The following is a 27,205-nucleotide window of genomic DNA, read 5'->3' as shown; positions in this document are numbered from 1 at the left end:
TAGATCAGGGTTGGGTTATAAAAAATATCCCAAACTTTGAATATCCCAGGGAGCACCATTAAATCCATTATAGCAAAATGGAAAGAACATGGTACCACTACAAACCTGACAAGAGAAGGCCGCCCACTGAAACTCACAGACCGAGCAAGGAGGGTATTAATCAGAGATGCAACAAAGACACCAAAGATAACACTGAAGGAGCTGCAAAGATCCACAGCGGGGATGGGAGTATCTGTCCATAGGACCACTTTAAGCTGTACACCCCACAGAGTAGGGCTTTATGGAAGAGTGGCCAGAAAAAAGCCATTGCTGAAGAAAACACGTTTGGAGTTTGCCCAGCAGCATGTGGCAGACTCCCCAAACACATGGAAGAAGATTCTCTGGTCAAAAGAGACAAAAATTGAACATTTGGCCATCATGGGAAATGCCATGTGTGGCACAAACCCAACACCCTGAGAACACCATCCCTACAGTGAAGCATGGTGGTGGCAGCATCATGCTGTGGGGATGTTTTTCATCTGCAGGGACAGGAAAGCTGGTCAGGACTGAAGAAAAGATAGATCGCAATAAATGCAGGGCAATTCTGGAGGAAAACCTGTTTGAGTCAGCCAGAGGCTTCAGACTGGGATGAAGGTTCACGGTCCAGCAGGACAATGACCCTAAACATACTGCTAAAGTGACAGTGGAGTGGATTAAAGGGAAACATTTAAATGTCTTAGAATGGCCGAATCAAAGCCCAGACCTCAATCCAATTGAGAATCTGTGGCATAACTTGAAGATTGCTGTACACCAACGCAACCCATCTAACTTGAAGGAGTTGGAGCAGTTTTGCCTTGAGGAATGGACAAAAATACCAGTGTCTAGATGTGCTAAGCTAATAGAGACATACCCCAAGAGACTTGCAGCTGTAATTGCAGCAAAAGGTGGCTCTACAAAGTATTGACTTTGAGGGGGGTGAATACCTATGCACACTCCAGATTTCCGTTTTTTCATCTTAATTATTGTTTGTGTCACAATACAAAAACAATGCGCACCTTTAAAGTGGTAGGCATGTTGTGTAAATCAAATGGTGCTAACCCCCCAAAAATCCATTTTAATACCAGCTTGTAATGCGACAAAACAGGACAAACACTAAGGGGGATGAATACTTTTGCAAGACACTGTATAAATGTGTTCTCTCTTTCCTCCCTGTCCTCTCAGCTCTACCCATAACAGAAAAAAAAGACTCATCTGTGCCAATAGTGCCAGACAACTGTGGTGTCTATGGCACTTTCTATGTGGATCTGGCTGGTAACAGTATGAAAACCTTTAACAGTCCTGGACGATGTCCCAAAATGCCTCACTGCAACATGCAGCAGCACAGCTCAGAGTTGATATGCATCACTCAACCTGCGGCCAAGTCACCCATCACCAACGAGCGGCAAGCACTGCCATGGAAACGGGCCGTTCCTGCTCAGCCCAATATGGGTGTTCGAAAGGAGTCCTGGGAAAAGAACTTCAAACGAGGTAAGCTAAGTAAAAGGTCCTGTGGCAATATTTGATGATCTGACATTTTCTCACGTTAATTAGTGTCACAATACACCTAGAAAACCCTGGGTGCCAATACGTTTTTGAGAAAAATTTACTTAACTGACTACCTTTCACATGCATCAACTGTTTTTGGTGATAAGCCTACTGTAACATGTACGCTTGCCTGTCAAGACTTGTTTATCTGAATATGACACAAAAGACTAATCCACACTCGCCAATCATATTGTTAGATGTAAGAATGAGTAGAATACTATATTATTTGGATAAGGGTAAAACAGTTTAATAAACAATAAAATAAAAACAACTGAACAAGATACTCGACACTAGTTGGGTTTGGACATTTGGAAGATAGCTAGTTAGCCACTAACTTTTTCCATTTCGGTTGCATCAACAGTGTAAGCAAGAAAACAGACAAACCTCGTTATGTAAATGGAAATTTCTATTCTATTCACACCACTAGGGAGCTCCATGCGACTGCCTGATATATAAAGCTTTTCTCCAAAAGTAAAGTGTGCTTTTTACATATCTATTTTTACAAGTAGAACTACTTTCAGACATTTGACCTTGCTATGACCTTGACCCTGTTTGGATCAGTTCCAAAATCTAATCACTTCATCTGTTGGTTACAGTGATAATTTCAAAGAAATCTTACAAACATTCAACCCCTCGTTCTTGAGATATCACACTAGACAGGCAGACAGACAGATGGAGAAACAACAAGAAAACATAATGCCTAAATAAAAATTATAACCTCTTCTAGTGGTCCTGAGGCCTTAAGTCACTATTTAGTATACTGCTTATAGCACGAAACGGCCCTGCTTATAGTACTTTTAACACTTATAGTACTTCATAGTATGTGACAAATTCTCATTAAAATAAGTGATTTGATAAAATGTGACTTGTAACTTCAAGTACTGGTAACTTTAAAGTGAAGGACAGTATGTGGCAATAAACAAGTGGTAACAAAGTAAGGTAACGGTATAATTATAATTATATAAGATGGCTTCTAACTGATAACATCTGACCAATTATTTGTAACCATGTTCTTTTTAAAATCTTTTTTGATGAGAAAGTGTGTACAGAGTGTTCGATTGGTCAGTTTTCTGCAATCGCTTCCCTGCAGGATGCTAACAAAAGTCTATCATGACCACGGGCACAGATAGAGGGGGGGACGGGGGGGATTCATCCCACCCAGATTTAAATTCACCTCGTTCGGTCCCCCCCACTTATAGGGAGGAAAAAACGTCTATGCTGTCTTTCTTTGCATAAGGCAAACCTCACGGAAAAATCAAAAGACTAATTACCATTCGGTTTATTGAGGTGCACAGCAGTGTATACATAGTTGCAACTGCGCAGACTGCACAGGTTGCGAGCTCGAGCTTGCTTGCTATGGTTACCCACAAGTTTGACAGGCATATCGAGGACAGCTCCTCCTAGTTCAGGACCCCAACACGGCATGATGAAGGGTGCCAAAAGGCAGAAAACGATTGCATCGTTGTTGTTTTTTTTAAAAAAACAACTGTAAGTAAACTGTGCCTTACTTTATCATATCACCTTGCAATTTTTTGATAGTCTGTTCAAAGTAATGTTGTAGTGAAAGTGAAATCGTATGGAGTAGAGATGCCTTTCTGGTAGCCTCCTTCTTTCGGTGGTAGCCTGTAGATACAGTGCTCAGAAGGCAGTTTTAATGTTTAATCTGGCATTCCCTGCCATAATTTCAGCGAACATATTGTTTCATAAGGAAACTTTGCGAAGAGTTGTTGACTGACTGCCGCGCACGCAACACACAGGCATAGTTAGAAAGTCAGGATGCACTGGTTTACACTTTACACACACACACGTAGCCCAGCCTCTCGCTATGTTTAACAGTTGGAACTTAGCGGTTTTAAAACTAATTTTGCAGTTTTGCAATTTCTGTGCGTGATGATAATGTGTAAACTTTGGATTTCCATAGGCTATGTTAAAATGTTATCATTGTCCTGGCCTGCAGGTAGTTCCTGGTGATGGCAGTGAGGGAGGTGAAATAACATGTATACACACTACCGTTCAAAAGTTTGGGGTCACCCAGACAATTTTGTGTTTTCCATGAAAAGTCACACTTTTATTTACCACCATAAGTTGTAAAATGAATAGAAAATATAGTCAAGACATTTTTCTGGCCATTTTGAGCATTTAATCGACCCCACAAATGTGATGCTCCAGAAACTCAATCTGCTCAAAGGAAGGTCAGTTTTATAGCTTCTCTAAAGAGCTAAACTGTTTTCAGCTGTGCTAACATGATTGTACAAGGGTTTTCTAATCATCCATTAGCCTTCTGAGGCAATGAGCAAACCCATTGTACCATTAGAACACTGGAGTGATAGTTGCTGGAAATGGGCCTCTATACACCTATGCAGATATTGCACCAAAAACCAGACATTTGCAGCTAGAATAGTCATTTACCACATTAGCAATGTATAGAGTGTATTTCTGATTAGTTTAAAGTGATCTTCATTGAAAAGAACAGTGCTTTTCTTTCAAAAATAAGGACATTTCAAAGTGACCCCAAACTTTTGAACGGTAGTATACCGTAAAATACCAAATAATAGCCCGGGCGATTATTTGTCTCAATCACGTAAGAGACCCGGCGCGTATTAGAGACTAGGCGGCTATTTGGAACAGGCGATTAATTCCTTCTTCACAAACACCTTCCCCAAAATCTACCTCAAAACGGGGAAAAAATCATTCTCAGATAGGCCTACTTTTAACCAGTATAACTTACAGTTTGTTTAGAGTTAGATTACAGATAGCACGGTGCCGACTTCGGGGAATTTTGAAGACGCAGAATGCATCTTCGCATGGCACAGTCGGGGTGGATAAAGGATAAATCACACACCTTTTCCTGTTAATGACTAGTTAAGCGCATGCTTTACAAAATAATCAAGAAACCACACCATTGTCTGTGCGCAGCACTGTGATTTAATTACTCTGCAAAGTTATGGTCACTTGCTATCACCCTCACCCATGCAGCCTCCGCCCTTTGCGCTTCGCGATGTCTGTCAATCTGAAATTGCATGGAGGGCGCGACGTTGAAGCAACATAATTAGGGTGCGAAGTGTCAAACCAAAGGGTTTTTTCTTATGCTGAAAAATAAGTGACCTGCAGTGGCTACATACTGTCATCTTGCATCACGTTTCTCTCCAAGACGTCTCCCTATTTGGCTGATATGAGCCTATTCCCCGAGTGAGTTGGTACGGTGGCTCGACCCCGTAGAAAACGTAAAGTTCGGATGAAAGTTAGTTGAATAGGTTACTGACTTGTAGGCCTACATGTTGCCTGCCTGACGCGTGCTTCTGCCCAACTTGCACGACAGATTACTTGTTGAAAAGGCCCCTTGGATTAGATTGGCCGCGAGCAGACTGAAATGCATGTTAGAACGCTCTCACCTTTTTTGTAAAGCGTCTTCCAGATCCGAATGGGTAAGGGCAAGTGAAATGGTATAAGGTCTTTAATAAAACTCAGTGTGTGCTTTGACGCATGCATTCGGCAATTTAGGTCGTTTAACAGAAGCAGCAGTCCAACCTTGGAAACCCGCAGTCCTCAATGTCACCACACACGCTGGCTTTCGTTGGGTATACCCAAAGGGGTGGCTAAGACATCTGTCAAAAGTTACGGAGTTGCATTCCTCAAGAAATATTACGGTAGACCAAGATTATAACATTGAAATGGCATGTTTATTATCAAGTAACAAAATGTTGTAAACAGTATTATAGAAATAATTTCATTCATTCATTCATTCATTCATTCATTCATATTGTTTCGGTAGAAAACTATGCAATGCAAAATCGTTTAAACACCAGAAAACCAGAAAAGTGCTGGGCCTCAAGATTCTAGATAGAACGTTCGGACGCTTTTTTTTTTTTAGACCCCGGCGAGTATTCGGAACCGGCCTTTATTTGTCACAACACACGCGTACACCCGGCCGTTAAAGGGAACTCGGCGGTTAATTGGAACTCGGCTATTATTTGGTATTTTACGGTATATATATATATATATATATATATATATATATATATATATACACACAAAATGGAATCATTTGCTGACAGCTCAGTCCCCCCCAGTTCAAAAATCCTATCTGCGCCCCTGATCATGACATTATATCATATAACACTAGCAGCATGTACGCACATCATGCATCTCTTCTTTGTATTATTCTTTCTTTCCTTGTTTATATGAATGATGTAGAAAAAGAAAGAACTCAATGAGTTATCATGAATTGTGTATTTATGCTTGTATATTGTTGTAAATGCTCTCTTCAGAGCTGCATGCAGTGAACAGTGTTCCATTAGTGCCTCTACACCAACAATCTCTGATGCTGTGCAACACATCTGACATCCATCATCACAGACTCAGCCAGAACTCAGGTACACTCACACTTTAATATAGAATAATATAATAATATGTCTATCCAATATATTATAAGTAAAATGCTTAGGGGCATTTTGAGCGTGGTGTTCATGACATTTCAGATCCCTGTATAATGGCATGCAGTAAAATACTCCTGATTTTTCCACTGTATTGTAGGGGGAGTGTCTGAAAGCATGAAACCGTTCCCTTCTCCGAGGGTTCTGCAGTACTCTGCTTCACTGCGTTTAGTGGATATGTTGCCCAATCCTCCCCCTTTGCCTATGGACGACAACCACAGTGACAGCTCTGAAGATGGGTGAGAAAGGATCCATATATATATATAATATACACACACACACAGTGGTGCTTGAAAGTTTGTGAACCCTTTAGAATTTTCTATATTTCTGCATAAATATGACCTAAAACATCATCAGATTTTCACACGTCTTAAAAGTAGATAAAGAGAACCCAGTTAAACAAATGAGACAAAAATATTATGGTTGGTAATTTATTTATTGAGGAAAATGATCCAAAATTACATATCTGCAAGTGGCAAAAGTATGTGAATCTCTAGGATTAGCAGTTAATTTGAAGGTGAAATTAGAGTCAGGTGTTTTCAATCAATGTGATGACAATCAGGTGTGAGTGGGCACCGTTTTATTTAAAGAACAGGGATCTATCAAAGTCTGATCTTCACAACATGTTTATGGAAGTGTATCATGGCACAAACAAAGGAGATTTCTGAGGACCTCAGAAAAAGCGTTGTTGATGCTCATCAGGCTGGAAAAGGTTACAAAACCATCTCTATAGAGTTTGGACTCCACCAATCCACAGTCAGACAGATTGTGTACAAATGGAGGAAATTCAAGACCATTATTACCCTCCCAAGGAGTGGTCGACCAACAAAGATCACTCCAAGAGTGTAATAGTCAGCGAGGTCACAAAGGACCCCAGGGTAACTTCTAAGCAACTGAAGGCCTCTCTCACATTGGCTAATACTCTACTCCAGAGTGATGAGCACATCAGGGTAAGAAGGGAAGCGCATGAAATGAAGCACCCATCATGCATAGTGACCACTGTACAAGTCTCTGGAAGTAGGGTTATGATCTGAGGTTGCTTCAATTGGTCAGGTCGAGACTCAGCAATATTATATGGCAATAAAATGAAGTTCACTGAGTACTTGAATGTGCTGTATGACAAGGGTATCCAATCAATGGATTTTTTTTTCTTCCCTGATGGCACGGACATAAAATTAGGGCTCAAATTGTGAGTGAGTGGTTCAGGGAGCATGAGGAATCATTTTCACACATGAATTGGCCACTACACAGTTCTGAATTTAACCCCATTGAAAGTGTTTGGGGCGGCACGGTGGTGTAGTGGTTAGTGCTGTTGCCTGATAGCAAGAAGGTCCTGGGTTCGAGCCCCGTGGCCGGCGAGGGCCTTTCTGTGTGGAGTTTGCATGTTCTCCCCGTGTCCGCGTGGGTTTCCTCTGGGTGCTCCGGTTTCCCCCACAGTCCAAAGACATGCAGGTTAGGTTAACTGGTGACTCTAAATTGACCGTAGGTGTGAATGTGAGTGTGAATGGTTGTCTGTGTCTATGTGTCATCCCTGTGATGACCTGGCGACTTGTCCAGGGTGTACCCTGCCTTTCGCCCGTAGTCAGCTGGGATAGGCTCCAGCTTGCCTGCGACCCTGTAGAACAGGATAAAGCGGCTAGAGATAATGAGATGAGATGAAAGTGTTTGGGATGTGCCGACAAAGATGTTACAGAGGCATTTGACTCTCCTGTCATCAAGATGGGATCTAGGCAAAAAATGAATTCAGCTCTTCATGGAAATAAATGTTGTGATGTTGCATAATGTTTTTGTAACAATGCCATGATGAATGCACAAAATTATCAAAGCTAAAAGCAGTTTAATGAAATATTTTTAATTTTTAATGAAATAATTTTTATTTTTATTTTATTTTATTTATTTTTGCTAGGCAGTGTATTTGGAGAAGTTTTCTTTACATCAATAAAATATTCGCTTAGAGGAGAGCATCCAGTATCAGTGATGCCCTGGGGTCTGTAAACAGGATGTTATCCACCAACATCTAACCAGAGAAGGTGAATCTGCTTGCCTGTCAGTCATGTTTCTTTGTTTTTATCATTGTTTCTCTCTGGGATTAAACCTGACACTTGGTCAAAGGTCAGACGTGTTTTGGGTTTTTTTTTTTTAGATGTAACTGCCATATCCTACAGCTCCCTGTAGAGATTAGTCGAACTTTGAACATCAGTGGCTTCGTTTATAAACACAAAAAATGATGTTCTGTATGCCACTATTTATATACATTTAGAAGACCAATCCTGATGGCAAAACATGCAGAAAGATCCTCTAAAGAAGACAGACATATTTTTATACTAACAAAGCTGTCGAATGTCTCTAGTTGGTTTGCTACAGTAATTTTTCTTCTAATACACTTTTATACATTATTTCTCATTTTAAAACACTTATATTTGAAAGCAGAGGGATTCTCATTCTCAGAATATTTTTGAATAAACACACTTCCACTTAAACTACACATACCGGTAGCTTTACAAAGCCCCTGTACTCACAGGAGAGAATCTGTGACCAAAGCCCTGTCATTAAGCATAAATGGAAGAGGAAGTCTCGCTCTTGGCCAGGAAACATTTTCAGCGTACAGCTCACTTTAATGGACTTGCTGCTCCACTCTACTCATTAGAGAGTCTGGAAGTGTGTCAAATTAAAATGCAGCCAGAATTCAAGGGAGACAAAGGCCACACAGACCTGAAGGCCAGAGACTAGATACAGATGATGTTCTGTATGGAACACCTTCATACACAGTATGGGTGGATAACAACCCTCAGAAAAGTGATGTTATATTCCCAAACAAAATGTTGCCATTAGAGATAACACAGTACCACTGTTTCTTTTCTAATACTTTTTTTTTTTTTGCTGCAGGAAGACATAGTCATTCAAAAATGCAGCTTTTTTTATTCAGATGAACTCTAAATAAATAAATATATTTCACAGTGCAAATGTGTGTAAACTTAGGCAATTTAAAGTAAAAGAACTGTAATTCCAGGATTATATTTATGAAATATAAATATAATAAGATCGGTATGTAGAAAAAAAAATCTACTTCAAAAACATTTCTTCAATATCCGATTCAGTATTTTCTACTGATATTGGCCCTGATATTGATACTGAAAAACAGATCAATGACTCTAGTCAACATTACTGCACTTGGTGTGATGGTGGTGCACAAGTTGCTTTGCCAGCTTGCGGTTTCAGGGTCCCTGATTTGATCCTAAATTCATTGGAATTTTCTTCTCTTGCGAAATTTCTTTCCATGTTTGCGTGGGTTTTGTCTGGGTTCTCCTGTCTTTTTCAGTCTTAAAAAACATGCAGGTAGTAGAATTTGCTATGCTAATTTGCCCCAAGTGTGAGTGAGTCAGTGCGTTTACATGCACATCCAAATTGAGCTACTGTCGGTAATCGAGCTAAGGGTCCCAGCAGGGGTGCCAGAGAAATCCAATCCTACATGCACACAAGGAAATCGAGCTATTGTGTGAGGTACATTGTGCACCTGAGCCACTTGTGGCGCTACACGCCCCATCGTGTTGGTACACTTCCGGTTGTCGTCATGAAGAAGAGCTATTCAAGAGTATAAACAAAGTTATCAGCAGTGTTGCCAGATACTGCTGACGTTTTCCAGCCCAAAACATGTTCAAATCCGCCAAAATGCACTTAAAACCGCCCAATCTGGCAACACTGGCAGTTCCGTGTTCACAAGTTCCGTGCTCAAGCTGTTAGGCTTGCTCTAACAGACTGTATGGCTACAAACTGTCCTGCGCAGACCACTGTTTTGTAAGACAACTTATTTTGCACAATTGTATATTTTTCTAAAGTCCATTTTTTGCTTACAAAAAATATTTTTTTTGCTTACAATTTAACTTATGTCTTAATAAACACTTGTGTGTTTAATTAAGTTAAAAAAGTTAAAAAAGTTCAATTGTTTTGTTTTTATTGACATTCTTCAGATGGTGGACATATATATACACACACACACAAATACAATGACTTGTTTATGTACACAATTCACAGCTATGCAACAGCTGTACAGATGTATTTGGTGATACAGTAAGTGAGCTAAGTTTTAACAGTGTAAACAATGCCACAAAAAGAAAAGATTCATGCCGTTGTCATGATTCGTTGTCATGCCGACCGAGGCTCTTGTGTTTCCTGCTTGTGGTCTCGTCACTCGTCACTTCCGGAAGGGGCAGTGCTGAAGTAAATAGCTCGACTACGTAGCTCGATAGGGTTTACATGCACTAAGTAGCTCGGCTAAACTCGCATAATCTAGGTCGTGTAGCTCGATTACGAGAAATCAAGTTCGGTTCGATTTCAGCCGAGCTAAGGTGTTTCCATGGCATTTAGAACTTCGATTTCAGTCGAGCAACGGCAGAAATTCGATTTTCTCTATGTGCATGTAAACGCACTGAGTGTGTAAATGTGTGTGTGTGCATGTTGTGCTTCGATGGACTGGCATGTCATCCATGGCGTACTTCTATATATATTTGCCCAACATTCAATTAGTCACTATTATTGTGCTGTATAATAACAGCTCTTTGGCTAAATGATTCATGAGAGACTATTAAACAAACCTGTCCTGATATTGGTCTAGCATTTTGAGAATTGATCCTAATCCTTAATTAAAATCACTTTTTGTTTTTTTAGTAAGAGCTGCACAATCTTATAGATAATTGCTCTTAACACACCAATTCATGAAACTCATTTAAAAATCAGACTTACCTTAGAGATTGTAGAGGTCATGTTGAACTGAGAATAATAAGGTGGTCAAGGTTTTTAATTATGGAACACAGAAAACAAACAAACAGACAAACAAACAAATCCTGATTGCAGTTCCAGTCTTATGACTTTTGTCTTACCTGCATCAGGAAAAGATCCAACTATGTGAATTTGCTGTGTTTATCTATTATAATCTATTTTAATTTAATTGCTATTAAATTAAAGGAAATTAAATTTGATTGCCTGGGTCAGTGATGCAGAGACATTAAATAACTGTCTCTTTCCTCAGGTCCAGTCGCTCCACTAAGCTGACTGTGGATGCCAGCTCTCTGCAGTCTGTGTGTGCAGTGTCCACTGGCTGTCCCTCTCAACACAGTCCTTCCTACAGCCAACTCTCCACAACCTCCTTCTGCCTGTCTACTGGGGACCATCAGGACAACACTCTGAGCACAAAAACACATGAACAGTACCTTGAGCTCAGTCCTAAACCACACAGACACAGGTGAGAGAAACTCACACTGACATTTCAGCTTACAACATCTGTTGGTGAATTTTTTAAAGCATCTACATGGGTTTCCTGTGGGTTCTTTGGTTTCTTCCTCTACTGCTTGACCTGAACAGCATCCTCATATAATAAGAAGTGATACTAGAACATACAGGCTGATACACAGCTGCTCACCTTCAACAATACTGTGGACTTTAGACAGTATTGTGCATTTTACACACTGTATATGAAATAAGAAATGACACTTGATGATTGTGTGTTTTTATCCTCAGCACCTTGGGTGAAATGTCTCCTTCCTTACCTCGACCGTTCTCCCCCATTCCCACATTCGGGTACATATGTGGGCCGTCTGTGCATGAGGCGCAGGATGATGTAGATGAGGAGAAGGGGTCTCGGGCAATAGAACTACAGAGAACAGTGCTGAGGAGCACGCCTTCCTCCTGCTGCAGTGACTGGGAGGGCTCGCTGTGGAACAGCTGGGGGTCAGTGTCTGAGGGAAACACAACGAGTGCGAGAACAAGCATTATCAGCTCTTCAGATGGCTCCTTTATGAATGACATGAACTACGCTCGTATCATGGCCATAACAGCAGAGTCAATGAGTGGAACTTTATCAGGCAAGTGATCATCTGCAACTACTGACATCTGTAACTACTGACATCTGTAACTATGTCAAATTCCCATATGAATTCCCAAAGAATGGCATTTAACTCTAATAGAAGAAGACTGGTTATATTAAATTTTTTGTTTGAAATTTAAAATTTTAGATTGGTTAATAAGCATATAATGAAAATTAATAAATTGTAATTTATTTATACTACTATTAATATTAATATAAACAGTAGTGCTAATATCATAGCTAGTAGTAGTGAATAATAGAACAATAATAGTAATAGAATAATACTTAGAATAGTGCTAATATTATTATTATTATTATTATTATTATGTTTTAATTACCTGCAAACAAAATTGTCATCCAATAAGCGCAATTACATGACGGTGTCCACGAGATGGCGATGTATCATTTTTTAAAAATTATTTCTACACTGTTAGATTTCGGATTAGAGGTTATTTCAAGAGGTTTCTATCATTGCGAGTGAGTCACTGAAGAACATTTCATTCTGTAATCTCTCCTCATTGTACTTTTCACTACACACACGTGATTTATAGTTATTTCCACGATTACACTTATCTCCATGCCTGCCTTCTATAAAGCTTCAGCACATATAGCATATATCCCCATTCTCATTCCGACTCTGAGAGAGCACAGAAAACAGTGTTACAGAGATTAGATGGCTAATAATTTAGGCTGTATCTTGACGCTGTCACTGAAGGATGTGTAGAGACAGGTTATGGGGACAATTGTGGCTCTCAGGAAATTGAACAAGCAACTTCACTGTTTATTGTGTCACCAAATCAATCACATTTCTCAATGGGGTTGTACAAAGTTCCCATTTACCAAATTGTTTTTTTTTCTCCTTTCTCTTTAAAGCATCAGCCAACAAAATTAAATGGCTCTTGCATCTCTTAAAGAAACAAGATTCTGGTGACTGGTGTAATTTATTGAATTGTTTAGGACCATATAATTTCAGAGGAAATGCAGTAGTGTTTTATTTTCTTATGTCTTATCAAGGGTGCTCAAATGTTAGTGTGTGTGTGAACAGATTTCTCACCTCCCGGGTCTCCGCTGAGTATGCTGTTCCCCCCACGGGACTGTTTCGGGGAGGTGGACCCTCTCGCCATGTGGGATTGGAGCACAGCCTGGGTGGAGGAGATGGAGGCCCAGTTTAGGGAGTCCACAGAGATGTCCCAGAACACAAGAGCTGAGCTTCTACACAAAAACGCCTCACACAGATGATCACTTAGTCTGCTGCAGTTTGTATCAAAACTACAGTCTTAGGCCCGAGTCATAATCAACAAGAGTTTTTCATCAAAACTGGTGTTTTCACAGAGTATTACAGGCTGCTTAAGGACACACCATGTTCACACACACAAAAAAGCTCTGTACTAGTCCTCTAAAATCTACACCTGTAAATAAACCACTTTTATTTAATATACAATACCATGGATGCTGGGATGTAATAGCCATCTGAATAGCACAGGAAATATTTTCCAAGAGTTTTTAATGTGTTTCTTGTGTGTATTTTTTTTTTTTAGATTTATAGCGCTCTTCTTTATGGGTTTCTTTGTTTGTTTGTTTGTTTGTTTGTTTTGTGATGAAAAACTATATTAAGGAGATAATATCAATTGAACATCAGCCTAAACATGAACACCACCTGAAATTTATAAGCTTAGAGAATTGTCCCACTAGACTTACTGATATGATTACATTAAAATGACTTATTCCCTAAATTAATGTTTTTATATATTTCCTAAGTTGTTGAACTAAAATGTTATATTTGATATATTTACTAATTCCACTGTTCCCTCAAAAACCTTTTAATACAAATAAACTGTGCCTTGGTGATAGCAGCAGCTGGCAGCTTTCCTCTCTTATCAGAGCAGTAGTTTTCATGGGCCTGGCAGCGCAGTGTGTGTGTGTGTGTGTGTGTGTGTGTGTGTGTGTGCACGCGCACAGTCATGGGTGTTTGCAGCCGATTGTGTGAGTTAGTGAATGTGCAGAGTCAGTTTAGAGGCAGTGCATTTTACAAAATTTTAATCCTTTTTACAAACAAACAACATTAAATCATACAATGTTGGCCACCTGCCTGATACACACACACGCACACACACACTTCCAGTGAGGGATTATATTCAGTCCCCATTATTCACTCCCAGTGGCCATATGCTTGGCATTGGCCCCGCACACACAAACACACTCTGAGGACACATGGCCAAAAAGTCATCTTTTAATAGCCCCCTAGTAATCTATTGACCTACTTTGCAATGTAGCATCATTTTACAACTTTTTTCTCTTTCTCTCACACACACAATGGTCTGTTTTCATTTAGCTTCTATTCATTTTTTAGAACAGCACAGCCATTAGTCCTTGAGTATTATACTTGTAACAATTACCGTGACCTAATAAATCTTTTTTTTTTTTACACACTCTATTCAAAAAGTATTTACACATGCAGTGAACAAAATCAACCTGAGGTTTGTTGACTCTGTTGTAAATACTGAACACAGGAGCGCAGTAATTAACCAAGACTCCAAATGGCCCCTTTTAAATGCTCATTAATGTGTAACACCTGCGTAATAATCTCCCCTCTCTGTCTCTGTCTCCTTCCTAAATGAAAATGAAGCTCCTCTCCGTGGAGTGGCATCCAACTGAGCATGGTTTTCAGGCCAGATCCGTCTTCCTTACAGGAAGATAACGTGGGACAAACATGAGCGATGTGGAGCAAAGAGCCCTTGGGAGGAAACCTTCTCGGTAACCCATATCTGCTCCAGTGGATTAGATTCAAGAGTCGTTCAGTTTTCTAAAAGCCTCAGGTCCAACACAAATCCACTTGTCTAACCGTAGTCTAATTAAAGTATTCCCAAATTTATTTTAGAGCCATTTACTATCATTCTAATAATTAATCAAATGCAAGTTATTAAAAATGGCCTAGAAACATGTCCACTTTTACTCTACATGAATAAATACATGAATCTGGAAACACTCCCATTTCTTTCTTCTGCCATCCTCAATAGCTTGATATTGCTTGCATTAGCCAAGTTTCTCACAGTTACTATGTGCCAGTGGGATTTTAGTAGCTAAGGCTCAGTTTAAATTTACAATTAGTTACAATTTATTTATTGTAAACTTGCTGAAATATAGGCCTACCATGACAATTAAAACTAATTTGTTCATCACTAACTCTACCAGGTAAGCACTTCACCATTTGTAAAAAGCCACAGAGATTTTAACCGTGTTACACTCTGAGAAAGTACTTTTTACATCATTTTTTTAAAACCAATTTGACACCACCATACAGTATAATACCTATAATGTATTGCTGCTTGACTGGATTCCAAGCTCAACTTACTGTCTATGTGGAGTTTCATATGTGAGTTTCCTCCAAGTGTCCCAGTTTCCTCCCACTTCTCAAAAACATGCCAGTAGGTGGATTGGCTATGTAAAATTGCCCCTAGGTGTGCATGCATGTATCCATGATACCCTGCAATAGCCTGCCATCTCATCCAAGGTCTATCCCATCTCATGCCTAGTGTTCGTGGTATTATGCTTCATCTTCACTTCAACCATAACTATGGATAAAGTTACTGCAGCTGAATGAAAGCAAGCTGTGCGAGAGTGAACCTTAAATCACATTTTTGAGTTCAGAGGTACTTTAAATCTTTGGAGGGTGCAGCCAACTGAAGTGTTGATTTATAGAGCTTGACTGCGGTTATGTAAATGAAGAGTGGTAATTGTAGACCTTCTGCTGGACGAGTATATTTTATTCAGTATGGCACTTTAAAGGCCTTAGGTAGCGCTTGTGTTTTTTTCCATAACACACCACTCACACTCCTGCAGCTGGCTATCATTACGGGCCCAGTGTCTTGTCTGTTCAACATGCTCGCCAATTTAAACCAATGTTTATGGTAAAACAAGTCAAATGTCAAAGCGTGTTTTGCTTCCAGAACAATCACCTCTTATTTTTTCATGCTGCAATCACACACACTTTGCATATATTAAGCGAACAATAAAGTGAAAAGCATCCATCTCTCGGCTGGGTAATTAACATGGAAATTGCCGAACGGTATTTTAACTGCTCTCTGCTCCCCTCCAGCCTTGACGGGCGTGTCACAACGACACACAACTAATGAATGAGCTGGTGATTTATGGATAAGGAAAGCTCTGAGAGAGAGAGTGTGATTGTGTGTGTGTGCGTGCACGCGCTTCAAAGTGTTTCTCTAAAGGTCACAATTTTGGCCATCTCTGTCCAATCTTGCACTGATGGTCAGCAGTACACATTCATTCACTACTCCCTACTCACTATCTAGGGAATTCTATATAGAGGACTATATCGTGAGCTCATTGGTAAAATTAAAAAAACACTTTGGGACACTACTCCACCGCACCGTTATTTAGCCTACGTCATTACTGTCGCACAGTTAAAACGTGCCAGATCAGTCGGCCGGTGGGTTTTCAAAATAATAAATGCATGCATGCATTTTTGTGATAAATACATATTATACTGAGCATCGTTCCCACAGGGCGGCACGGTGGTGTAGTGGTTAGCGCTGTCGCCTCACAGCAAGAAGGTCTGGGTTCGAGCCCCGTGCGAGGGCCTTTCTATGTGGAGTTTGCATGTTCTCCCTGTAGGTTTCCCCCACAGTCCAAAGACATGCAGGTTAGGTTAACTGGTGACTCTAAAATTGACCGTAGGTGTGAATGGTTGTCTATGTGTCAGCCCTGTGATGACTTGTCCAGGGCACTGGCGGCTCGTTAACCCTTTGATGCAAAACATGGGTCAAAAGTGACCCGGCTGAGTTTTTATCTTCCATATATTTGCAATAAATTAATTCCATCATTCAGTATTCAAGGTATTCCTCAATTAACTTGTTTTTGATCATCATACATCCTTATTTTATTTTTCCCTTTCTTACTTTTTGAATAAAAAAGGTTATTTCATGTATGGCTGAGTGTTTCTATGATATACTTTTGAAATAAATTCATTTTGTCATTTACTTTTCCAATTATGCAGTAAATATCTTGTTTTTGTTTAGCACAAATCATCATTTTTATTTTTCCTTTCTTAAGTTATGAACAAGCACAGCTTTTGTAATTCTACATCAAGTTTACACACATGGGTCAGAACCGACCCGCATGCATTTACTCCAGCGTTTGGTGGGAACTGTGAATTGTGCTTGTGTCAGACATTTCACAGCTCAGCACAGCGCCCTTTGCCCATCTCATACATGCAAGTAATGTTTTTCAATTGTTCTAACATTACCTTAGAAAAAAATTGATTATGTTTAGGTTACCTTGAGAGTGAGTAGATTACTTGTCAGAAAGTTACAAGTAATTACTATTAGCTACCGAGCTGTCGACATATTCTACTTTAGTTAGCTAATTTTATTGTAGTTGGCTTAGCTAACTACATAGTTAATAAATAAATAACTGGCCCCATTCACTGCTAAAGTAATTATTATAGTATTAAGACATTTAATTTTAAATCACACTTGGATGACCCATGTGTAGTAATATAAAAATTATTTTTGTTCATAAAGTAGGAAAGAAAAAATGAAATTAATGATTTGTGGTAATTAAAAACAAGATATTTTAAGAATACTTGGAATATTCAATCATAAAATAAATTGATTTCAAAAGATAGAGCAAAGAAAAACTCAGTCAGCATGAAATAACCTGGAAAATGAATGCGGGTCATTTTTGACCCATGTTGTGCATTAGAAGGGGTGTGCATATGTTTTGCATCAAAGGGTTAGGGCGATTTGGGCGATGCACTCCCAAACAGGGAGGGAGATTTTTTTTTTTTTATCTACCACGGCAACAGTAATGTCATTGTCCAATCAGGCTAAGGTCGCGCCTGGTGTAGCCACGCCCTTTTGGGGCGATTTCTGTCAGGTTCAGATTTGCCCCAAAATCTCCCATTGACACTAATGGTACGTACGTTTTTTTTTCGAAAATCATGCTCCCAATGCATTTTCTATTAGGTTTTATGTGCTCGCACAAGCAGCGTGCTTACATCATACGCCTGTTGCGCCGCGCAAGTGTTGCCAGATTGGTGGGTTTTAAGTGCATTTTAGCGGGCTTTGAACATAATTTTGGGCTGGAAAACGCAACTTGCGCAGGAAATGTGTGAACATTCAATGAAGAAGATGGCGAGTGTTGAGTGCAACAATACGATAGCGTCTCTGAAAGAAGTTCCCTTTAGTCGTACCAATGAGGAGAAAATAGCAATCAAACAGCTAGGACCTCCTAGACTGAATTTAAACATCAAGCGTCTACGAAGGGGGAGAAGACCTCCTCAAGAGGTTTTAACAAGAACTGGTACCACCGGAAAACTTGGCTAGCTGGCTGTGATGTAGTCAATGCTCTTTTTTGCTACCCTTGCGTTCTCTTCCACCCTCGAAGTAGCACAGCAGACAGTACAGTGATATCTGATATTTGAATTTACTAGGCAAAAGTTGTTTGTGTGTGTTACCAATGGCAGTTTAACATTGCCATGCTTGGAATATTTCAGTAGCCTCAAGTTCTCTCTGACTTGGTGTAAATTAAGCATATTTTCAGTTTTTATTGTACAGTATATGTGTTCATTGGAGCCAGCAGCACCTTACCTTTTTTCCAACTGGTTAAGCCAAGTTGCACTGACTACAAAACCTTGTGTAACCTTGTGTGTATATAGCTAAATAACTAAAGCCTTTTGTGTTCATTGACATGCTTGTAATACTTTAAATTTCCTTTTAAGGCATGGCTTTCTGGAGGAATTCTTGGGGAAAAAAAACTGCAGAATTTATTTAGAATTATTATTTGTTGTTAAAATGGTGCAATTCCATATTAAAAAAAACACATAATTAAGCTGCACATGTTTGTTTGATGGTTATGCTTTTCTTCATCTTTTTCAAAACTTAAATAAACACTTGTTTTGGATTTATATCCTGCCACTTTAATTGCATTCTTTAGAATGAAGAAATTAGAATATGTTTATAATTAAGAATTTGTGTCTACTTATTATAGAATACTGGAAAAATATGAGAAAATAAATGAGTAATCGTCGTCTCGTCTTCTTCCGCTTATCCGGGACCGGGTCGCGGAGGCAGCAGTCTAAGCATGGAAGCCCAAACTTCCCTTTCCCCAGACACCTCGGCCAGCTCCTCGGGAAGAACACCGAGGCGTTCCCAGGCCAGCCGAGAGACATAGTCCCTCCAGCGTGTCCTGGGTCTTCCCCGGGGCCTCCTCCCGGGGGGACATGCCTGGAACACCTCCCCAGGGAGGCGTCCAGGAGGCATCCGAAAAAGATGCCCGAGCCACCTCAGCTGGTTCCTCTTGATGTGGAGGAGCAGCGGCTCTACTCCGAGCTCCTCCCGAGTGACTGTGCTTCTCACCCTATCTCTAAGGGAGCGCCCAGCCACCCTGCGAAGGAAACTCATTTCAGCCGCTTGTATCCACGATCTTGTTCTTTCTGTCATTACCCAAAGCTCATGACCATAGGTGAGAGTCGGAATGTAGATCGACCGGTAAATTGAGAGCTTTGCCTTTTGGCTCAGCTCCTTCTTCACCACGACGGACCGGTAAAGCGACCGCATCACTGCGGAGGCTGCACCGATCCGCCTGTCGATCTCACGCTCCATCCTTCCCTCACTCATGAACAAGATCCCGAGATACTTAAACTCCTCCACTTGAGGCAGGACTTCTCCACCAACCTGGAGAGGGCAAGCCACCCTTTTCCGGTCGAGAACCATGGCCTCGGACTTGGAGGTGCTGATTCTCATCCCAGCCGCTTCACACTCGACTGCAAACCGCCCCAGTGCATGCTGAAGGTCCTGGTTTGAAGAAGCCAACAGGACAACATCATCCGCAAAAAGCAGAGATGAAATCCTGTGGTTCCCAAACAGGATTCCTTCCGGCCCCTGGCTGCGCCTAGAAATTATGTCCATAAAAATTATGAACAGAACCGGTGACAAAGGGCAGCCCTGCCGGAGTCCAACATGCACTGGGAACAGGTCTGACTTACTGCCGGCAATGCGAACCAGACTCCTGCTCCGTTCGTACAGGGACCGGACAGCCCTTAGCAAAGAGCCCCGAACCCCATACTCCCGAAGCACCCCCCACAGAATACCACGGGGGACACGGTCGAATGCCTTCTCCAGATCCACAAAGCACATGTGGACTGGTTGGGCAAACTCCCATGAACCCTCGAGCACCCTATGAAGGGTATAGAGCTGGTCCAGTGTTCCGCGACCAGGACGAAAACCGCATTGTTCCTCCTGGATCCGAGGTTCGACTATTGGTCGAATTCTCCTCTCCAGTACCCTGGAGTAAACTTTCCCTGGGAGGCTGAGAAGTGTGATTCCCCTATAATTGGAGCACACTCTCCGGTCCCCTTTCTTAAAAAGAGGGACCACCACCCCAGTCTGCCACTCCAGAGGCACTGTCCCCGACCGCCACGCGATGTTGCAGAGGCGTGTCAACCAAGACAGCCCCACAACATCCAGAGACTTGAGATACTCAGGGCGGATCTCATCCACCCCCGGTGCCTTGCCACCGAGGAGCTTGCAAACCACCTCAGTGGCTTCGGCTTGGGTAATGGACGAGTCCACCTCTGAGTCATCAGCCTCAGTCTCCTCAGTGGAAGACATGACGGTGGGATTGAGGAGATCCTCAAAGTATTCCTTCCATCGCCCGACAATGTCCCCAGTCGAGGTCAACAGCTCCCCACCCGCACTGTAAACAGTGTTGGCAGAGTACTGCTTCCCCCTCCTGAGGCGCCGGACGGTTTGCCAGAATTTCTTCGAGGCCGACCGATAGTCCTCCTCCATGGCCTCCCCGAACTCCTCCCAGTTCCGAGTTTTTGCCTCCGCAACTGCCCGAGCTGCAGCACGCCTGGCCTGCCGATACCCGTCGGCTGCCTCAGGAGTCCCGGAGGTCAACATGGCCCGATAGGACTCCTTCTTCAGCTTGACGGCATCCCTTACTTCCGGTGTCCACCACCGGGTTCGGGGATTGCCGCCACGACAGGCACCGGAGACCTTGCGGCCACAGCTCCGAACAGCTGCGTCCACAATGGAGGTAGAGAACATGGTCCACTCAGACTCAATGTCCCCCGCCTCCCTCGGAAGCTGGGAAAAGCTCTCCCAGAGGTGGGAGTTAAAGACCTCCCCAACAGAGTGCTCGGCCAGACGTTCCCAGCAGACCCTCACCATACGTTTAGGCCTGCCAGGTCTGTCCAACTTCCTCCTCCGCCAGCGGATCCAACTCACCACCAGGTGGTGATCAGTTGACAGCTCAGCCCCTCTCTTCACCCGAGTGTCCAAGACATAGGGCCGGAGATCAGATGAAACGACTACAAAATCGATCATCGACCTCCGACCTAAGGTGTCCTGGTGCCACGTGCACTTATGGACACCCCTATGCTCGAACATGGTGTTCGTTATGGACAAACCGTGACTAGCACAAAAGTCCAATAACAAAACACCACTCGGGTTCAGATCGGGGAGGCCGTTCCTCCCAACCACGCCCCTCCAGGTGACACTGTCATCGCCCACGTGAGCATTGAAGTAGCACAATGGAGTCCCCAGTCTGAGCACCCCTCAGTACCTCTCCCAGGGACTCCAAGAAGGCCGGATACTCTATACTGCTATTTGGCCCGTAGGCACAAACAACAGCAACAGCCCTCTCCCCAATCCGAAGGCGCAGAGAGGCGACCCTCTCGTTCACTGGGGTAAACTCCAACACATGGCGGCTGAGCTGGGGAGCTATAAGCAAGCCCACACCAGCCCGCCGCCGCTCACCACGGGTGACTCCAGAGAAGTGGAAAGTCCAGCCCCTCTCGAGGAGCTGGGTTCCAGAGCCCAAGCTATGCGTGGAGGTGAGCCCGACTATCTCTAGCCGGTACCTCTCAACCTCCCGCACAAGCTCAGGCTCCTTCCCCCCCAGCGAAGTGACATTCCATGTCCCAACAGCCAGCCGCTGTGTCCGGGGATCAGGTCGTCGAGGCCCCTGCCTTCGACTGCCACCCAATCCACATTGCACCAAACCCCTACTGCTACCTCTGTGGGTGGTGAACCCACAGGAGTTTGGGCCCACGTCACCTCTTCGGGCTGAGCCCGGCCGGGCCCCATGGGCAAAGGCCCGGCCACCAAGCGCTCGCATACGAGCCCCGACCCCGGGCCTGGCTCCAGGGTGGGGCCCCGGCTGCGTCCTACCGGGCGACGTCACGGTCCTGGATTTTTTCTCCATAGGGGGTTTTTGGTGAACTGCTCTTGGTCTGGCCTGTCACCTAGGACCTGTCTGCCTTGGGAAACCCTACCAGGGGCATAATGCCCCCGACAACATAGCTCCTAGGATCATTCAAGCACACAAACCCCTCCACCACAATAAGGTGGCAGTTCTAGGAGGGGTTTTTGAGTAATGTAATATTAATTGATTGTGATGCCAAATGTTTTGCTTTGAAGGCTTCACAATGAATCTTCCTTAGTTTTAGCCTGGCAAGCCAGACTAAATGTGAATATTTGCCACTCGTAGGCAAAAATATTTTTGGCCGCTAGGCGGGTGGGTCTAGTTTACTAGGCGACCTTAGTTTGCCACCTTTAACTTGTTTAGTGTTGCCACCTAGTGGAGAGAAGAGATTGTCTATATTGATATCTGAATTTACCAGGCAAAAACAAGTTCGGCCAATTGATTTGCTACCTAGGTCAATTTACTTCAGTCCTGTGGACATTTACAGTCCGTGTAGACATAACGGGGGAAAATTGCCCCCCCTGAAAAAAAATTCAGGAGCCGCCACTGGTCCAGGGTGTACCCCGCCTTTCGCCCATAGTCAGCTGGGATAGGCTCCAGCTTGCCTGCGCCCTGTAGAACAGGATAAAGCGGCTAGAGATGATGATAATGAGATGAGATCTTTCCCACATCAATACATGCAAAGTACTTTGTATCTGCTGCACCTTTAAGTTCTTTTAAATCAGGGCTGAATACTTTCTTCGTCGCTGCCTTTTATTAAATCAAATTTGAGGCTTTTGATAAATTCCTCGCTCTGTACTGTAACTTTTATTCTTGTATTTTATCTTATATTTTTTGCTTATTTTCTATTCTTTTAGTATTTTTAATTGTACTTGAATGTCCGTTTATATTCTCTCGTTGCTGTACCAGGTGTGCCTCTCTATCGTCTGCCATTTCTTTCAGCGCAACCGCAAGGCATGTTAGTGACCATCTGCTGTACACTACTTTTCACGATGCATTGTGGGATACTATGAGTCCACTATAGCTATAGGGTGTAATAATTCTCACTATACATTCGGACAGCACTACAAAATGGTGAACTCACTATATAGTCCACTATATAGTGAGTGATTTCGGACACAGGGAATTTGGTTTCGGTCTCATTTAAAAGACATAAGGACAGGAAACTTATCCCACTGTAGTCCAGTGGAAAAGCTTCAAATAATTTAAAGATCTCTAACAAGATATAATAAGCAACTTCTCACGCTTGAGCCTCTTAACTTGGACTGATGCATCATTTTTATTTTCCTTTTGTCACCTCAAGCCAGAATGTCTCATGTGGAAGCAAGAGAATCGTTTCCTCCTCCATGCACTTCTTTTCCTCTAGTTGCTCGTCACCCTCCAGTTACCTTCCTCTCACTTTCCATTTAGTTTTCTCTTCCCTAGTTCATTCTCTCCACTTTCTTGTCTCGCATCTCTCACTCTATGTCCTCAGGGTTGTGTGAGAGAATGGTTTTTCTTTCTTTCTCCATGTTCCCTTCTTTCCTAGCTGCCTGCCCTTTTTCTTTATCTTCACTAGTTCATGTCCTTCCATTCCCTTCCATTCCCTCATTTTGCTCGTCACATTTGAAATCTTTTCCTCTCTTTCTTCTCGCTGCTCTTGCTCAGAGCACTGTGCCGGTGGCATCTGCCAGATGGAATCTCCTCTGTGGAAGTTTAAGCTTGAAAGAACCTAGATAGCTTTTTGTTGTTGGTGGTGGTGTTTTTCCTTCTCCCACTCACATCACAACCATAATCATCTGCCACGTATAAACTGTTGCCTAGTATTTATTAATATTCAAAGAAGATCTCAATTGAGAAAGTTTCCAACATTTTTCTAATTAAAATCCATTCCACATGTGGTTCACCAAATGTGTTTTTATTTCATGTTTACAAAAACAACAAGGACTACTAAAAAGTTAGTCAGCTGAACAGATTTTTTTCCCCCCTTTTTTCTGAATGGAACACATTTTCACACGGTCACTGAAGAAGCAGTCCTTAAAGAAAAAAGACAAAGACAGAGACAGCCTTCCAGAATGGACAAACACAATGTGGAGTTTGGTCAGATTATATGTAGTGGGAAATGAAAGGTAATGGTGTGCTTAGCTTAAAGGAGATACGCAGAACCTTTATTTTTAAATACATTTCTGAGTGGATAGTATCTCCATCCTTGACTCTTGTATGCTGCATACATGTGAATAAAAAATATATGTATACTTTTGAGAGTTAAAATCGACCGCAAAGTTGGCATTCAAGCTGCCCTGCTGAGCCAGCCAGCCCTGAGTGAGTGACGTCACAGCGGTAACCTGTTTTAAGGCCGAGACTTTTGACAGCTATAGACAAAAGCCAGACTCGGCAGGCGAGAGTGTTTGCAATGGCCTCTTTGTTTGGATTTACTGGAGATTCTTCGGATTCGTCAGATAGTAATACATCTGACTGTGATAGTCCTGTGTACATGCTACTGCTATACACGTAGAACCATATCAGTTCAAACTATCAAAGTGAATCCGATAGTAACACATCGGCCACGGAGGCCCCCACCTTACGAAATAAAGCCAGAGAACAAAGCCGTCTAGAGAATTGGATGGAATTGAACTGACAGTCTCATGTGACTTTCATTAAAACAGGATAGTCATTATAACTTGTGCAACATACATGTACATGCATGCATTTTCACTGATAAAACGTAAAAGGCTAATTAAATAAATCAGATGAACTGAGACAATCACATTCTTAAACAAATTAAATAATCTTATACCGGTAACTTAAATACATGTATTAATCTAAATGCAGGTAAACAACGAGTGGTGTTGTTGTGATGTAACCAAATGAGAGTCTCATCTTACCCGTCTGTGTTCTCACTTCTTGAAGGCCGATCTTGTGGCCAATTGTTTTGAAACGATCTGACTTTCAGTTCTTCGTTCAGTTCTTTGTTCATTTGCTTCTTCCATGTAAGGGCGAGATATTGCTGCTGAGGCAAGCATATCCAGCAGAGAAATCTGACGACTGGTCCACTCATTCTCCATACTGAGTACGCCGCCATTACTGCTTGGCTCACACTCCGGGAGAGCTGGTGCAATTGAACTTACTTTCCTTTCCTTGTAGTTTTCTTTTCCTTTAATTGTTGGTACTGCGGCGGCACGGTGGTGTAGTGGTTAGCGCTGTCGCCTCACAGCAAGAAGGTCCTGGGTTCGAGCCCCGGGGCCGGCGAGGGCCTTTCTGTGTGGAGTTTGCATGTTCTCCCCGTGTCCGCGTGGGTTTCCTCCGGGTGCTCCGGTTTCCCCCACAGTCCAAAGACATGCAGGTTAGGTTAACTGGTGGCTCTAAATTGACCGTAGGTGTGAATGTGAGTGTGAATGGTTGTCTGTGTCTATGTGTCAGCCCTGTGATGACCTGGCGACTTGTCCAGGGTGTACCCCGCCTTTCGCCCGTAGTCAGCTGGGATAGGCTCCAGCTTGCCTGCGACCCTGTAGAACAGGATAAAGCGGCTAGAGATAATGAGATGAGATGTTGGTACTGCACCCTCTATCAATACGGGCTTATAGCCAACGTTCCTCAACAGATCAGAGGTTTCGTACGAGTCATCAGTAAAACGTGCCCGTGAATTTCTCGCAAAACGCGTCCAAATCTTTGCAGTTTGAACATTCTTGGGCCATGAATGCAACATAAATCCACCTTCTGTCGTGTTGCTGCACTTTCCAGCAACACATCTATGTGGTGTGGCGATAAATTAGCTCAAAATAAAGGACCGAAGTTGCAGTTAGCTCTGTGTTTTAACATGGCGAAAATGGCAATGAGACTGATAGCCTTCCCACTGTGACATCACAGATGTCAAGGTCATTCACGCAGACCGCTACCTATATGAATCATTTTAATCGTAAAAATTACTATATTAGATTTGTTAACACTTAAAACTATTCCTATGCCATTACTGAGGTCTCAAGGCATTTATAAACAAAAAGTTCTGCGTATCTCCTTTAAACACATTGTGCTCTGTATTATTTATTGCTCTCTAACACAATAAGAGTGCAATATCATGGATGTGATCAACAAAAGTACCGTGTACATTTCTACAAAAAGAGGTTGGCACATTCAGATGATAACTTTTTAAAATTTATACCGGATCTTTTGTCATGTTTTCTTTTACGTCTTTTTCTTATAAATACAATATATTTCTTCTTTCTTTTGATCTGGACCTCATGTAAAAAGCTTAAACAGAAGACTATTTACAGTGACAATGGGTTTTCAAATGGCCCCATGAAAGTCATAAATAACAACAATAATAATAATAATAACGTAATGAAACGTCCATGATTTGTATGTAATGAGGCTGATAATGAATCGGTGTACTCGTCCTCATCATCCTCTCCGCTCATCTGTTCTTTCAGGCAAGAAAATGAGAGAATACTGATGGCTGTGTTGACTGAAGTTCCCCCACCACCACCATCATCACCACTTGTTCATCAGCATTTGCTTATCTTGTTTCCTAAAAACAACAAAGATAAAAAAATATTACATTTAGGCTTACAATAAAAAAAGGACACAAATCACACTGGCAATAATCAGCTGAGAACAAAGCAGCACTCAGCACAAACATTCAGCCTTCATTTTCTTTCGGAAGCAAAGTCTACACTCAAGAAGCAGCTCAAGTGGTTTCCAAATGACTGAATTTAAAGTGTAGATTGAAAAGCTGATGTGATAAATTGACTTATTTCAAATGTATATAGATGGAATCATAAACACTGTCCCATATTTATCTCAGGATTTTTATTCACAATATATGAGTAATGATTTATAATCTCATGATCTGGTTTCCAGAAGAGGATGGATTTTAAATCTGGTTTCTCAGAAGGCTTTTTTCTCATGTCATCTCAGTGAGTTTTTCCTTGACCCTGTTTCCTCTGGCATCTAAAGGAATCTAAATCTACATCCGGATTCAGTAAAGCGGCTTTGTGACAACTTCTGTCCTTAAATGTGCTACACAAAGAAAACTAAATTGACGTATACAATTTCCACATTAATAAAACATAGTGCATCAACACAATTATTGCTAAACACATCATGTGTTAACAGACAGACCCAATTCCACTGATGGGACCAT

General features: G+C 41.9%; 2 protein-coding genes across 5 annotated transcripts in view; one reads left to right on the top strand and one right to left on the bottom strand.

Annotated features, from left to right (window-relative positions):
• The window catches only part of robo4 (roundabout, axon guidance receptor, homolog 4 (Drosophila)), a 129,719-nt gene extending 116,010 nt beyond the window's left edge, over positions 1-13,709 (top strand). For 3 of the 4 annotated variants that reach the window (XM_060909274.1, XM_060909273.1, XM_060909275.1), the window contains 6 exons: positions 1,201-1,506; positions 5,832-5,936; positions 6,097-6,235; positions 11,023-11,235; positions 11,511-11,854; positions 12,902-13,709. In XM_060909274.1, coding sequence (XP_060765257.1) covers positions 1,201-1,506; positions 5,832-5,936; positions 6,097-6,235; positions 11,023-11,235; positions 11,511-11,854; positions 12,902-13,095 — 1,301 coding nt within the window. In that variant the 3' untranslated portion in view covers positions 13,096-13,709. Of the gene's footprint in view, positions 1-1,200; positions 1,507-5,831; positions 5,937-6,096; positions 6,236-7,902; positions 7,968-11,022; positions 11,236-11,510; positions 11,855-12,901 lie in introns of those variants that run through there. The other variant, XM_060909276.1, reaches the window with a different exon arrangement.
• Positions 13,710-25,535: 11,826 nt separating this feature from the next.
• The window catches only part of robo3 (roundabout, axon guidance receptor, homolog 3 (Drosophila)), a 295,525-nt gene continuing 293,855 nt past the window's right edge, over positions 25,536-27,205 (bottom strand). Inside the window, exon 28 of the mRNA XM_060908923.1 lies at positions 25,536-26,590. Coding sequence (XP_060764906.1) covers positions 26,579-26,590 — 12 coding nt within the window. The 3' untranslated portion in view covers positions 25,536-26,578. The remainder of the gene's footprint in view (positions 26,591-27,205) is intronic.

The sequence above is a fragment of the Neoarius graeffei genome, chromosome 25 (assembly GCF_027579695.1).
Source record: "Neoarius graeffei isolate fNeoGra1 chromosome 25, fNeoGra1.pri, whole genome shotgun sequence".
NCBI lineage: Eukaryota > Metazoa > Chordata > Actinopteri > Siluriformes > Ariidae > Neoarius > Neoarius graeffei.
This window is presented reverse-complemented; position numbering and strand designations above follow the sequence as displayed.